Genomic DNA, 16,744 nt, shown 5'->3' on the forward strand with positions numbered 1-16,744 from the left:
GTCTTAATGTATGAAAGTGAAATCTGGAAAATAAAACAAAAAGACAAAAAAAGATTAACAACAGCAGAAATGAAGTTTATGAGAAAAACTGCCAAGTATATCCTATTTGATCACAAAAGAATTGAAGAAATTATGAAAGAATTAAACCAATAACCAGTAATAGAAAAAATTTAAAAATATAGACATAAATGAATGGAACACGTTCAAAGAATGAAAACCGAAAGATTACCAAAACAAGACTTAAAGTACAAGCCGTTAGGAAAAAGAATACCAGGACGTCGTCTTAAACGATTCAACGATGACTTCTAAGGCCAGAACAGGCCATGCTAGGCCTAACTCCTTGATACGCATGATGATTATTACTGGCAACTCGAAGGAGTCCTTATACTCATTGAGGGAGACCCTAAACATCATATCAAGAACAACTATTCGGCATTCACACAGTATCTATCATACTTTGCTTTGAATTCATTTACAGTCATGGAGCTTATTCCACTCATTCACCACTCTCCAAGTAAAAAACCTAGTTCTGACACCCTTGTTAACTACACTCTTGCTCAGTTTCCATTGATGGCCCCTAGTTCTCCCATCACCAGACCTGTTCTGAAAAATTTCCTCTGAATTTATCTTGTAAAAACCCTTCAGTAATTTGAATGTCTCAATCATATTATCCCATTTCCATCTGTCAACCAATTTCTGTAACCCACAGATCTTCAACCTGTTCTCGTAATTCATTCCATAGACCAGCTATCATCTTGGTCACTCGCCTCTGGATCCTCTCTACCTCCTCCCCCCCATCGAGAAGAAACCCAGAGGCTCAGATCTGGGCACAGTAGTCAAGATGGGGTCTTATCAAGACTCGATAAAGAGGCTTATCTCTGCTCAGCAAAGTATTTTTCAGTAACCAAGTGATCTGATGAGCTGATTTAGCCACTTTTGCTATGTGTCCCCTAAACTTCAACTCCCTATCCATCAACACACCCAAATTTCTGGCTACATCAACCTCCTGGAGTACAGTTCCACCAATGTGATATACTGCTGCTAATTTTTTCACCCCAAAATGCATAACCTTACACTTTGCTACATTAAACTGACATCCATTTTCATTAACCCAGACTGCCAATCTATCCAAATCATCCTGCAAAATTTTGACATCATTTGCATTCACTATTGCTCCACCCAACTTTGTATCATCAGCAAATAAATGAACAGTTCCTCTCAGATCCTTTCCTATATCATTAATGAACAAATTAAATAGCAGTGGTGCAAGAACAGAATCCTGTTGCACACCATTAGTAACAGGCCTTCTTTTGGACTCCACTTCTGAATCAACTACTCTCTGATATCTCTCCATCAACCACCCTCCTATCCATCTCACCAACCCTATATCCATCCACATGGATATAGGGTTGTATGTGCTACAGTTTACTGATTAGAATTCCATCTGGTATCCTGTCAAAGGCTTTAGCAAAGGCCAGCAGTATCACTGTAAATCCATTACCCTTATCCAGTTTAGCCGTCACTGTATTATAAAACAGAGCGCTAGCTCTAGTCCTGTTATAGGAGATATCTCTACGGTGTTCATCCAAACGTAGAAGGATGGATTTAGCAGTCTGTCCATAGTATGGCTTTCCACAATCACACAAAATCTTGTATATTCATGGAAACTGAGTAGGAAGATGTTTCTGTTTCAAGGAAAAGAAGGAGTAGCCATAGTATTCAACACAAAATACGAGGCTAATCTTCTTGAATGGCAGTCAGTCTCAAGTAGAGTAATGTGGGCAAATATGAGAATGGGGAACTGGACAATGAGACTTATTTGTGCCTATGGTCCCACAGAAGGTTCTACTAAGGTAGAAGTGGAGGAATTTTTTGAGGCTTTAGAAAAAGCAACTGACACAATGAAAAAGGAAAAGTTGGTCCTTGTTGGGGATCTAAATAGTAGAGTAGGAAATGATTGTGAGACATACAAAAATATTTTGGGAAAATTTGGAGAAAAGAGCAAAGCTAATAATAATGGCAAATATCTGTTGGATTTCTGCTCAGGACATGGACTGGTTATTACTAACACCATGTTCCAACATAAAAATGTGCACAAATTCACATGGAGAGAAGAGGCTAGGAATAAGAAAAGTCTCATTGACTATGTTATTGTTGATAGTGATGTTTTCTCCCTGGTGCAGGACACCAGAGTGTACAGAGGATTTCAAATTGGAAGTGATCACTATTTAGTCTTGAGCAGGATAAAATTGAATTTCATATTGAAAAGAATAACATGTAAGAAAGTTTTAAAGCGAATAAAAGTTGAGCAGCTCTCAGATGTGAACTGTAGACTAAAATACAGAAATATTATTGAAAAGAAAATGAAAGAGTTTGAGAACAGGAATCAAACCTTGGAGATTCAGTGGCAAACTCTGAAGAAAACATTGATTGATTCTGCCAGAGAGGCATGTGGTGAGGTTGTGTGCAAGGATAAAAAAATCAGAACTCCCTGGTGGACACAGGAAGTTAAAGAGGCAGTGAAGGAAAAGAAGAAAGCATATCAAAAGTTCCTGGCAAATAAGTCAGCTTTTACTCTTACAGAATACAGAGACAAATGTAAGAAAGCTAAACAGTGTGTAAAACTAGCTAAACAAAAGTCATGGGAGGACTTTGGCAAGAATATAGAAAATAAATATCAAGAAGGTGGCAAAATATTCTGGAGGTTGTTGAAGAAGCTTAGGAATGGAGGAAAGAGTGCTGTAAAAGGAATTAGAGATGATAAAGGTGAAATGAAAACAGGAGAAAAAGATATCCTTGAAGTATGGAGTAATTACTTTGAAAAACTGCTAAATGAAACAAGCAGTGATGACAGCACAGTGATAAAAAACACTGACCAGGCATGCAGTCAGGAATACATATCCATACTTGAAGTAGAAAAAGCCATCAAAGGCTTGAAATGTGGGAAGGCAGCAGGAGTAGATGATATTCGACCAGAAATGCTGAAGTATGGTGGTATAAGAGTCTTACAGTGGCTGCACTGCATAGTTCAGAAAGCCTGGACAGAGGGACGAATTCCCGATGATTGGAGTAGAGCTCTCATAGTACCCATATATAAAAAGGGAAATAAAACTGAATGTGAGAATTACAGAGGTATTTCCCTACTGAGTGTTCCTGGCAAGATCTATGCAAGTATACTTGAGAAACGGTTGAGAAGAATTGTGGAAGAAAAGCTTGGTGAAGAACAAGCTGGATTCAAGCCAAATAGAGGCTGTCAGGATCAGATCTTCACTTTACGACAAATAGTCGAGAAAGCATGGGAATATAACAAAGATCTGTATTTAAGTTTTGTCGATTTGGAAAAGGCATATGACAAGGTGCCAAGAGAGAAGCTATTCAATACGCTGCAGTTATATGGTGTCAATGGGGCATTATATCAAGCAATACTTAGTCTTTATTTGAGTTGTGAGTCAGCAGTTAGAATTGAAGGAAGTACAGGAAGATGGTTTAATGTTAAATCTGGTGTGAGACAAGGATGCACATTATCCCCTCTGTTATTCATTATCTATATGGATCACATTATGAAGGAAAGTGGTATTAAACCTGATATCAAAATTGGAGATGTTAATGTCAGCTCTTTGCTTTATGCGGATGATGTTATACTTCTAAATAAATCCGCTACAAGTCTGCAATATTCTCTGACTAAATTGAATAGCTGTTGTAATAGATATGGTATGAAGGTCAGGAATAAAAAGACAAAGACAATGAAAATAGGCAGAATCATTGAAAATGTCAACTGTGTTGTGAATGAAGAACCTGTGGAACAAGTAAAACATTTCAGCTACTTAGGCACAATTTTTACTGAAGATGGTAAACTAAATATAGAAATAGACAACAGAATCAGCAAAGCTGGTATCGTGGGAAGTCAATTGAATAAATTCATATGGAATAAGAAAGAAATTAGTCGGAACACTAAATTAGCTGTATACAAGACTGTGTTCAAACCAATTTTAACTTATGGATCTGAGAGCTGGGTCAGAAGTAAAGCACTCGACCAAAGACTAGAGACCGCAGATATGAGAGTCCTGAGAAAGATTAGAGGCATGAACAGATGGCATCAATGGCAATATCATATTAAAAATGAGGATATTAGGAAAGAACTTGACATTGTCAGCATCCAGGAATGCGTTAGCAGAGCTAATCTCAGATGGTATGGTCACTTAAATAGAATGGGAGAGGAAAGATTAGCAAAACAAGTGTTCTCTGCCAGGTTGGCAGGAAAACGACCCAGAGGAAGACCAAGATATAGGTGGATTGATACAGTACAAAGTGCCTTAGACGATAGAAATATAAGATCTGATAATGTTGGAGTCTTGACAAGTAACAGACTGATTTGGAGGAAAATTGTAGGTAGGAAGTTAGTAATGATGTAATTTTTTCATGTAGTACTGTCATATCCTGTACACCCCTTGAGGGTACATGGCAGGAATTTGATGATGATAATGATGAAGTAATGAACGAAGTTTTGGAAGCGTAGTAAAGCACGTTTTGAAGTTGAATTTCTTGAGAATCTTGGCCAGTTTTGGTGAAAGAGAGCTGATGTAAGGCAAGGAGATGAAAGCTCTTGGCTTACATCAGAACATCATGAAAAGAGAACATGGCTCTCTCTAGCCACGTTCTCTTTTCAGCTAACTCAGACGAAAGCCGCCAGCACATTGTAAACTGGACTCAAACTGCTAACATCCATGTGTGCTACGATGAACTCGAAAGAAAGATTGTTGAATCTAGGGAAATTTCTCTAGATTCCTCTCATATCAACAACAGCCTGAGTTACAATCTCTCTGACGCACATGTTGCTTCTGTTCAGTACTGGCGCACTCGCGACAGTGCGTAGTATTCGTTTGTTTAGAACTCATACTTGCATTTTTTTCAAACACGCTACTGTTTTTTATACTTGTTCTATTAGTACAATTTTAAGTCTCTGTAATTTTTTATATACTTCTTTGATTGTGATACCTGAGGATGTTAATGTAACGAAACTAGTAAACTAGTAGTATCTTTTTTAAATATATCTTGTCATCTTTTCTCACGGTAATAGTCATTAAACCTTTTTTTATAATATTCCAACCGAGTAAAAATGAATTTTGAAAAAAAAAAAAATATATATATATATATATATATATATATATATATATATGCCTTTGTGATCACATTATACCTCAGTATCTTCTTTAACAAGGGTTTTTTCCCAACCTTTAATCCATCCGTGTTATTAAATGTGTATATAGTAAGTAGGCTTACAACTTTTCTTGGATTCACATTAAAAAAAATTCACATTACTACTAGTAAACTAGTAGTATCTTTTTAAAATATATCTTGTCATCTTTTCTCTCGGTAATAGTCATTAAACCTTTTTTTATAATATTCCAACCGAGTAAAAATGAATTTTGAAAAAAAAAAAAAAAAATATATATATATATATATATATACAGGGTGTTCGGGATAAATTTGACAGTTTCGTAAGGAAAAAGAAAATCTTCTTCTTTGTATCTATTAAATTTAATGAATTGACAAAAAAACATTACAGGCAGAGTTAATTACAATACTATCAACAAGATTTACTCAAAATAACCACCATTAGCATCGATCACAGCTTCAATTCTGCTTCGGAACCTCGAACAAGCTGATGCTACAGTCTCCCTGGGAAGGGCCGCAAAAACTGTTTTAATTTTATCCATTAACTGGGCTTTTGTATTACTGGAAGTGCGATTGGTGTCTTTTTCAACTGCGCCCCATACAAAATAATCCATGGGGTTAAGGTCTGGGGAGTTTGGAGGCCAAACATTTGGACTGGTGAAGTCGTAGAAATTTTCAGACAACCATTTTTGACTTTTCCCAGAGGTGTGGCAAGGGGCCGAATCCTGCTGCCATACATACGGCCTACCATTGGCTACCCTTGTTATCCAGGGCTTGACTACAGTTAGCAACTCCACGAACAAAGCCCGAATTCCAATGCCAGGGTTCTTCAACACCTGTTCCTGCAGATTTGCGAGGAATTCTGCTGTACGAACGCAATCAGATCGTCTGCTAGGGATCTTTCTTCTTGCTACATCCTCGTAGTCACCATTGCAAGTCTCTAGTTCATGCCTGATTGTTTTTACTGTATTCAGGGAGCATTGGGCAGCAGTCGTAATATCCTTATTTTGATGGCGGGCACGAATCATCATGATACAAGTTATTCTCTTCCATGATTCAGGTGGGTTCCAGCTATCCATCCTTTCTGACATCTTGTATATGAATGAAGAAGGGTCCAAACTTTTAAATGAAGAGAAGTGTGTGTTAATACATGTAACTTACGGAAAAATATAATTAATTATAAATATCTCAAATTTATCCCGAACACCCTGTATGCCTTTGTGATCACATTATACCTCAGTATCTTCTTTAACAAGGGTTTTTTCCCAACCTTTAATCCATCCGTGTTATTAAATGTGTATATAGTAAGTAGGCTTACAACTTTTCTTGGATTCACATTAAAAAAAAACTGGACTCAAAATATCGGTGATTAATCATTTTCTTCTTTTACTTGTTTGTGTTGTGATAAACCATTAAGCTCATAATATGAACATTCTAGGCTATGTAGTATTGATTCTCTAAAATTGAATGATAGGCTTTATCCCAGAAGGGACTGTGTGAGCTCAGTGTGCTATTAATAGCCAAAAATTCTGTATCTAATAGTAAATGTCACCTTAGAATAAGATTCTCTAAACTTGTGCTCCCATATTGTCATTATTAAAAGTGCTTTTCCTCCAAAATATCAGTCAGATGCAGTTGTGACAGCAAGTATTACGGAGTTGAATACTTCTACACAATCCATAAGTACTTGAAGTGCCTCAAAACAATTTGTTTCTCAGTTTAATATCGGCCACATGCAAGTGCTTTCCATGCCTGCTGCATGAAGCAAAGATGGTGGCAGCAAAGCCCAATGACAACAGAGCACTTCAGATTTTGCCAGCACAATTTAGCACCAAGAAAATCAGTGTTGATATGAAGTGGCATTACAGACCAGACATCGGCAACACAAAGAAAAAAAAATCATATATGTAATTTCTGTTGCAATGCAGCACTAGCCCACATGCTTGCTGTGCATGTAGCTAGTGCTGCACTACTCATGAACCTAAACCAGACTTTCTTCTGTTCACTGTGCCTCCTTTCAGTAAAGCAGTTCCTGAATTTGGAAAAAAATTGACAGCCTTGAGCAGTGCCTCAACACTATTGATGAAATTTTCTTCTACATTAGATTGCTGGAAGTCAAGCTCAGATTGCTTGACAATCAACACTTCACCATAAATGTGTCCCCCCCCCCCCCCCCCCCAATAATACCAACAAACTCTGGGATCTTGTTGCACCAACAGTAATTGACTTGTGATCGAGGCTGAAAATAAAAAGTTTATGCTATCTTTTTTTTTTTAAATTTTCACATTGAATCTGATGAATTCACTGAAGGGTGATGTCATTAAGTTAGTGAGAGAATGCAACTTTTGATCCCAGAAAAATCATCAGGTGCCACCATCCCTTTCAGACCAGCAAATAAAAGAAATGATGGAACGAACTTTCCATGACTTGAAAATGACCAGTGATACTCCGACAAGCTCATCAAATTTAATAGTGGACATTAAACACCAAGGTCAAAGACACTAATCCTCAGTTGCACATACAAGCTCATCCTGACCTAAACTTCACTCAGAAGGAACATCAACTATGAAGACAGCTAAAAGAAAAATGCCAAAATAGTGATAATGATTGGATAATTGGCTATAAAAAGGGAAATTTAGTGCAGAAGTCAAGTAGCTCTGTTAGCCATTGCAAAAACCAGTATAATGCTATTGTATAGGAAATGTGCACAACCCACAAAGTCCCACTGAGCTTTCCAAGTTCACTTCATAAATATGCGTGGTCTTTACTCTATCTTCGTTCAGCAAAATCCCATCTACTTTTGCTAGCAGAAACCCAAATTTCACCTTCCCCAAGCACTTCTCAGTTACATGTCATTGATCCAAGTGTGATATTTGTGCATATATTTTCTCTGACATGCCATGCCAGATGCCATCCAAACCTCGAATTACTTGACTTTGACCTTTGGCTGAAAATTCCCCCTCCCTCCATCCCCAACTCAGTCAAATTCATTTGCTGTTTCTGTTGCTATCCCAGTGCCAGCAATCACTCTGAACTCTGACCTCCTCCCCTTAAAAGTTAATTTAATCCAGTTCCACTTTCCTAGCAGCAAAATTATCTTCCTAGAAGACTTTTTTTTTTCATAACACCAACTGGCTCTCATCCTGTAGTTGCACAGACCAAGCAGGCAGAGATATTGAGACATTTGCCATTTACTAATAATCTTATACAAACTTTTCACATGCTATCAGATAACCATAACCACTCCTCAAAACCCTGGATCTCTTCCTCACTAGTGACTTTTCCAAGTACACTGTAAGTATTCTATGTCCCCTAGGTAATTCAAATACAATCCACTGCTTTCTCCTGTGGAAACAACACTTGCACTGCCATTCTCAGTCAAGAGTAGTCTGGTTTTATAACAATGTCAAGTGGATGAATTTCATGATTTCTATATCTCATTCATGTGGATAGTCTTTTCAGCCTTCCAATCCCATATGTATCACCAAAGTAATCATTATTGGCATGGAAACATATGCTCCCCACACCATTATAGACTGCCATTCCCCATCTTAGCCTTGGTTCTCATTGACACACCAAAGTTGTACAAGTGAAATTTGGACAAGAAGCAAATTTCCTACTTTTTACTCTTTATTGGAAGCATTTTGGAAGCATTGATAGTTTTCTCACAGCTGTTTTAGGCTTTGATATAAGCACTAAACCCCCACCTTCTTTTAGTGCTTTAGGCTTGGGTTTAAGCACTAAACTCCATCTTTTAGAGCACCCTAAAAATACTTGACTCAGCATGTACGAGAGGAATTAGATTGAATAATGACTTGAGCTTGAAAATAATTTTGTGCTGGCTCATAATCAGGCAAATATCTCACTAGGCAAATATCAACTTTGGTGTATTCTATTATGGCTATCCAGTACAGTATATCATACTCATGAGTTTAATCATATCTGGTTTTTTTTATTTTTTATTTTTATTTATTTTTTATTTTTTTTTTTTTAATGCTATGGCTAATTTTTACCCTGTATAACTACCAGTGTTAAAGCCTGTTAGTGTTTTTATCAGTCATGAAAAAAAACCATGCATATTATATTACAAGACCATTCATTGTTATTATTATTTTTTTTTATTATTGATATTATTTTTCAGTCTGTCATCTGTCTTGAATCACTTTTATGAAAAAAGTCAGTTTCTTCTCTGCTATTATAATAAACATTGAAAACATCATTATACCCCACCCCACCCAAGATTTATACATATAACTACGAGTGCATTTCTGAATTCTGATTGGCTCAGAAACAGAGTCAATGACATGGTGGCAACTCAGAAAACAATTTAAAAACATTTATGTTAGAATCAACATAAATATTTTGGGAACATGAATACTTCTCTCAACTTTTTAAGTTTTAATATATAATATTAAAAGCCAAATTCTGAATATTTCATCACTAAATAGAAATAAGCTGTTTACCACTATCCACTGCATATTCATTTTAAATTGCTGTGTCGTGATTAATTGGTTACCTCGCACTATGACTGAGTACCTTCTATAAAGATAAAACAATGCATACATATCTTATCGTATTGTATCCTTTTATTGATCATGGTATCCTATTTTGACAAAATCGGTGATAATTGACAAAACAGGCATTTTTAATCACCACCAATCTCCAGTAGATGCAATAAATAAGGTAAACATACAAAATACTATTTAATGACATGAAACAGAATCAGCATTCCATAAATAAACTGACAGTTACACATAAACTCCTCTTCTGATTATAAAAATTTTCTCTCATCACTGATGAGCAGATGAGTGTCATTTTTCATGCCCTGTTAATAATCCATCTCTTACCAATGCATTCCACCCATTTTCACACAAATGTTTGGGTTTTGCATTATCTTCCATAGTGCATAGTAATTGTCCATATGAACATATATTAATAATTCTTCCATTTTCTACTAAATCCATTGAAATGCATACAGCTGCAAACCAATCATCCCTTCACAGTTCAACTCAACTCACAGAACAAGTTTCTTCCCCTTCCCTCCCCCATCTCTGCTACTACTATATTTTGGAACAGTCTTCTCTTGTTTACCCCCCAGGAATACAGAATACAGGATACAGGCCTTCAAATAAAATGGGAATTTGTTTCTTCTTTCTCAACTCATCACCCACACATTGTAGTAATGTACCATAGGTTGATCAGTCAACCTCTGGTACATTACTGGTGTATAGACTCAACATGGAAAATGAGCCTTGGTCTTACACTGTCTTTAGGAAATAAATTTTTCAAACTTTATTTTTTAAAGCCTAAAAGGTAGGCATGCTGCCTTAGTTTACCTTTTAGTTATTGGATATATTTTTATTAAATTTATCTAATTATTTCTTATGGTTATCCTTATCCTATACATGAAAAGTTTTATAACCTATATTACTGTGGATATACAGAAAACTGAAAGAAGAAACTAGTTAACACTGAATTTTAAAAACTGTAAAATTTACAGGAGGACTGTGCTGAAAGACTGCATTAGAAAAAATGAATGAATGAAAAAGAAGAAATTGTTCTGTGAGTTTGAAGTTGAACTGTGAAGAAGTGTTGAATAGCCTCTGCTTGTTTTAAGAAATTTAGAAGAGACCGCAGGAATTATTGATGTCAATTCTAATGAAGATTAACCATAGAAATATAGAAAATGCAGGATATTCATTTCACACAGATATTCAGTTTCTGAATGTCTGTGTGAAAGAGGAGTCAATTGGTGAAATGGGTTATTAATGGATGGTCAAGTCAAGCAGAACATGTGATGCCATGAATGTTATTGTCACTCACAGAATCAAATGAAAAAAAAAAAAAAAAAAAAACTCCTGGGCTTCATCAAAGCAAGTTTAAACATGATATTTTATTTTTATTTTTATTTTTGGAATTGATGACAGCTCTTAAAAACTAACTTAAATAATGGATTGTTTAACTCTCCAAGATATGGGAATCACAATTTTTTTTAAGGATTATGTATAGAAGCACACAGAGAGAGAGAGAGAGAGAGAGAGGTGCTCTTCTTAATATTTCAAGCTCTAATTAAACATTTCTGCCTTCTCTGTGTTGTGTATTGTTTATATGCATGTTACAGTTTTATATTGCATCCGGTTGAAATGTTGGAATCAGTTCATCATTTGATTTCATTTTCTGTGCTTTCTTCATCTCCCAATAACTTGTGTTATGTTTCCAACATTTGTATTATATTATTATTATTACCATTAGTTAAACTCTATAAATATTGGTTACACTTATATAAAAATGCTTGCCATAAATGTTGGGAAATATTAAATGTAGAGAATAATAAATATGGAAAATATTAATGAAAATACGTGAGACTATAAGTAGTCAAAAAGTAATTAATGCTGGTCATCATTTTTTTAATTTTAATGATTAAGATCTTGTCTAGTATGTAATTGCACTAGTATCAGTAAGTTAAGAACATCGTAGCAAAAATAAAGTGGGAGAGCATAGATAGGAATATTTCTCTATTTCATCATTCAAATTTTTATAATTGAATGAGGATATTTTTAATAATTTTTTTTTCCCCTCAATATAGAATGCAGTTGAAGCCCTTTATGTTAAAACAATAGACCTACTTCATCCACAGCATACAGCTGATGTACGACATATTTTACTCTACTTTTATTCCCATTTAATCCATGGCCAGGTAAGGTGTACTTGCTTTTTGTATTTATTAAAAAAAGTTTGAATTTTGAAATTTAGTATTGATAATTTATTTCTTGAAGTATTTTAATACACTTTACATTAAAAAACTGATCTGACTGTTTTTGAGTATATTCATAATAGTACTTTATGGTATAAACCAGTGGCTCCCAAACTTTTTTGGTTCATGGCACCCTTAATGTATCAGGATTTTTTCACAGTGGCCAACGTCAGAACATAGGCCTACCTAACAGTTGCTGTGCACACTTGGTGCCGTTATTTTAGTGAAAATATTGGAATATTTTGCAGCAGCGTAGTGCGGGAACCACTGGTATAAACAACACCAGAAAAAAATATGTATATTGAAATTTATATATTTGTGCTCTGAAGATGCTGGTTTGAAACCTGCATCATCATTTATCAATTTGTGCATCATCAGATAGTGCACAAACAGTTAAAATTGCAACTGAAGAACTAATGTCCTATCGAAGTTCCTGAGTAAGAATAGGTATGTAAGTAGACATAGTTATAAAAAAATTAGATGATGACTTACATAGATAAATATTTAATAGATGTAAACTTTTCATCTTAGTGTTGAAGTCATCTTCAGTGGAACTGAATAATAGAACAATAAAAAAAGTACAGGTAACAGAAGAATTTTAAAAAATGCCATCACAGTTCAGATAAGAAACTGTTCAATAAAATCCCAAAATATTAAAAAAATAGATATATAAACATATATAAAAAAATTAGGAATTATTCGAGGAATGATACAACAATATCTTCCATAGGGGTGATAAGCCAAGGCCATCAGATCTGTTTGTATTGGGACAGTATAAAAAGGTCTCACAATTTTTTATATATAAATGTTCCATAAGGAATCCACTATTGTGTAGGAGTACAGTTTTCTTCCACAAGACTGTTTAGTAAAGATAGCATGTTCAGCCAGGCCAGACTGCTCCAGTTTGTGGTGCTGATATAAGATTTAAGACCTGTTGTCATTATATTGATTGTTCCAAGTATGAAGTTTCTAAAAGTACCTATCAGTGTTACTGTCTACCTTCACAGGAAAATCTACCTTGCATATTAAGAGCTGTTTCGACTTTAAAGATAAAATTGTGATCTTTGTCATGGAGGTTTCATGGAGTATTGACAGTATTGATTAAAAACTAATTTTAATGCTTCCAGTATTTTGTGTCAGTCATTGAGACATCTTCAGGGAGTACAAATAACACTAGTAACACACACACACACAAAGACAACACAATACTTATTGAAACGTGGGTGACTCTAAAGTCTTATCTAGGTGGTGTGCTCTTATGGGCATTTATAGGCAGCTTAGGATGTAAATTGGGACCTCTGATGATTAGTTTCCCAAATTTTAGGAAGTTTTATGCATCCATATTTGTTTAAATTAGGTTGATTTCCGAGTGCTGCTGCTGCAGATTCCAAAAGCAGTCTTTCCTTTTTAAATTTACTATGGTGGAGCATGGTAGTTTTCTTCCAGAAGATCCTGTGAGTCGTATCCAATACATGGTGATCCAGTGCATTGTGATCTTTGTTCCATGAAATTTTATGATTAGCTTAGCTGCAGTCTCTCTTTTCACTACCATTCCTTTGATTTACCATTGATTTACTTGGACAAGTTCTCCCTCTGACTTTTTGAAGTTTTTCAATTTTGTTATCCATTCTGGCTGTTCAAGTTAGATTACGTCAACAGAGTTGAAGGTATAGGGAAGTCCTCTTTTTCATACACTTGGTAGCGGCTTTATGAAGTACTTTCAAGATCATCTCCTTCATGACATTTCCCCTAAACTTATGCTCTAGTACTGATATGTGGATGACATATTTGTTGTATGGAAAATTTCAACCTTCACATAAGAACAAGCTTCCTTCATTTAGCTTATTAGGTGTCTACCAGACTCCTTGATGTTGTGGCTTGTCTTATTTTTGTCAGTCAGGTATATCTGCTGCTGTCCATCTTGAACACGAATCTTATATCCAGAACCATGAGCCAGGCCTATCTTAAATTATAGTCGCATATAGAAATGTCTTGGAAAAGTTTGGAAAAAAGTGCAAAGCTAATAATAATGGTTAGTAACTGTTGGATTTCCATTTAGAACATGGTTACTAACTCCATTTTCTAAAGACATGGAGAGAAGACATAAGATGCAAAAAAAAGTCTTGTTAACTGTTGTTGTTGACAGCAATATCTTCATGCCAGTTTAGGACATAAGTATACATAGGAATTAAAATAGGAAGTGATCATCATTTATTTTTGAGCTGAATAATATTGAATATCATATAGAAAAGGAAATGCGTAAGAAAGTTTTAAAAAGAATGAAAGGTGAGCAGCTTTCAGAGGTAAACTTTGCAATCAAATACATGATTATTAATCAAGAAAAAATTGAAAGCATTTGAAGACAAGCAAGAATTAATCCTGATGATTCATTGGCAGACTGTGAAGACAACATTGATTGATTCTGTCAGAGGTATGTGTGGTGAGGTTGTCTGCAAGGATAGAAAATTCAGAATGCCATGCTGGATGCAGGAAGTTGAAGAAACAAAGTTAAGGAAATAAATAAAGCATATTTAAAGTTTCTAACATGTAATTTAGCATGTGCTTTCAGAGAATACAGAGAAAAGTGTAAGAAAGCAAAATAAGTCATGGGAAGATTTTGGTAAGAATATAGAAAATAATCAGGAAGCTAGCAAAATATTCTAGAGTAGTTTAGAAGTTAAGAAATGGAGGAGAAAGTACTGTAAAACAAATCAGAGATGATAAAGGGAACATGAAAACTGAAGTTAAAGATATTCTAGATATCTGGAGTAATTATTTTGAAAGATTGCTAAATGATTTCTTCCACATACCTACACCCTCTCATTCTACAGTTGATCTTACAATCTGCTCCCCTTCCATCTTTCACTACTCATGTGGGACATTGAAGAGAACATATATGGAAGCTATCACTTTCCTGTTTTTTGCTCAGTGTCCTCACAGGAACCATGTTCACCCACATGGATACCTATATGGAAAATGGTTGCACATCACCCACTCAGTCTTTATGTTCCAGGCTGACTGGAACACTTTTTTCTCATCTTGCAAAATTTAATGCTGATACTGTCAGTCAAACACCTATCAATGAAGTGGTAAAGTATATAACAGAGTGCATTGTCTAGGCAACCTCCATCATGAAAACATCATCTCGGTTTCCACCCTATCCAAAGCCTTGCTAGAACCCAGAATGCCAGACAGCCAAAAAAAGATCAACACAGAGCATGGGGTATATTTCATAGATATCCCACCACATCAAACTTAATAGCTTTTAAGTGTACTTGGGCCAAAGCACGTTATGTGAGACATCAGAGTCAAAAACCATCATGGATCCAATTTACTACATCAATTAATCAAATGACCAGTCCAAAATTGTATGGGATGAAATCCAGAAAGTGAAAGATAGATATTTTTAGATAGATAGATAGATTGCTGATAAGACTTCCATTAGGGAAGTCTTTTCAGCCATACTGAAAGAGCAGCAAGAGAAACAAAGGCTAAATTTTTCTACCAATGTTCTTGAGCCTATACAATCAACCATTTGTTAAGGAGGAACTAAAAAGTGCTCTTCTACTGTTTCACTCAAGGGCAGTAGGGCCTGATGACATCCATTATGAAATGATAAAACATCTACCATTATCTTCTATGGATCTCGTTCTCTTAATATACAACAGAATATTGAAAGTTTATTTTTCACTTGGTTAGACTATAATAAATTTAGTTTAATCCTTTATCCCAGTGAGAGCAAACAAAGTTTGCACCTGAAAATATCTTCAGGACTGAATATGGTGTTGTACTGTCTTACCTGGGTAAGTAATACAACACCAGGCAACTTGTAGCAAAGGTGGAGCAAGCTACCAACACTATTATCCCAGTATCTCTCGTAATGCAAAACACAACTCCTTGTGGATATGTAGCTTGCTCCACCTTTGCTACGAGTTGCCTGGTGTTGTACTACTTACCCAGGTAAGATAGTACAACACCATATTCAGTCCTGAAGATATTTTCAGGTGCAAACTTTGTTTGCTCTCACTTGGATAAAGGATTAAACTAAATTTATTATTATTATACAACAGAATACTTGCAGAGGAAGAGTTTCCAGATTCTTTGCATAAGTCGGTTGTCATTGCTATCCCAAAACCAGGAAAGGATCCAACACAAGCAAATAATTATTGACCCATTGCTCTGACCAGCTGTCTTTGTACGATACTAGAGAAAATGGTTAATGCCAAACTGCTCTTGTATTTAGAAAGCAACAATCTTCTCCCCAATACACAATGTGGGTTCGTTAGACATCGTTCAACTTTAGACCATTTGGTTCATTTAGAAACTAGTATAAAAGATGCATTTCTGAAACAAGAACACCTTGTTTCAGTTTTCTTTGACATGGAAAAAGCTTGACATCCTGGAGATATGGCATATTAAAAGATCTCTATAACCCAGGTCTCAAAGGACACCCTCCTGTATTTATTAAAAACTTTTTGTCCAGGCGAACTTTCCAAGTCAGAGTGGGAAGTATGCTATCTCGATCATATCATCAAGAATAAGGCGTTCCCCAAGTTTCTGTTTTAAGTGGGACACTTTTGCTATTAAAGTTAACTCAATCAGTGATTGAGTTAACTTTAACCCATATCCTGAATTAAGAATGGGACGAACTGTTATTCCAGAAGCCAAGTTCTTGGGACTCATCTTTGACAGAAAACTTACATTTCTAGCACACGTTCGTCAACTATGAGAAAAGTGCAAAAGAGCATTGAACCTCCTTCACACTCTATCCTCTACTGAGTGGGGTGCTGATCTCCATCTTTATTGTGCATTTAT

General features: G+C 35.5%; 1 protein-coding gene across 4 annotated transcripts in view; it reads left to right on the forward strand.

Moving 5' to 3' along the window:
• Window positions 1-16,744, forward strand: part of gig (TSC complex subunit tuberin) — a 943,661-nt gene that overhangs the window by 131,293 nt on the left and 795,624 nt on the right. For all 4 annotated transcript variants that reach the window (XM_090415521.1, XM_090415523.1, XM_090415524.1 and 1 more), the window contains exon 5: window positions 11,762-11,872. In XM_090415521.1, coding sequence (XP_090271647.1) covers window positions 11,762-11,872 — 111 coding nt within the window. The remainder of the gene's footprint in view (window positions 1-11,761; window positions 11,873-16,744) is intronic.

This window comes from Typopeltis vanoorti, chromosome 3, assembly GCF_054136105.1.
Source record: "Typopeltis vanoorti isolate ZY-2024b chromosome 3, IOZ_Tvanoo_1.0, whole genome shotgun sequence".
Classification (NCBI taxonomy): Eukaryota; Metazoa; Arthropoda; class Arachnida; order Uropygi; family Thelyphonidae; genus Typopeltis; species Typopeltis vanoorti.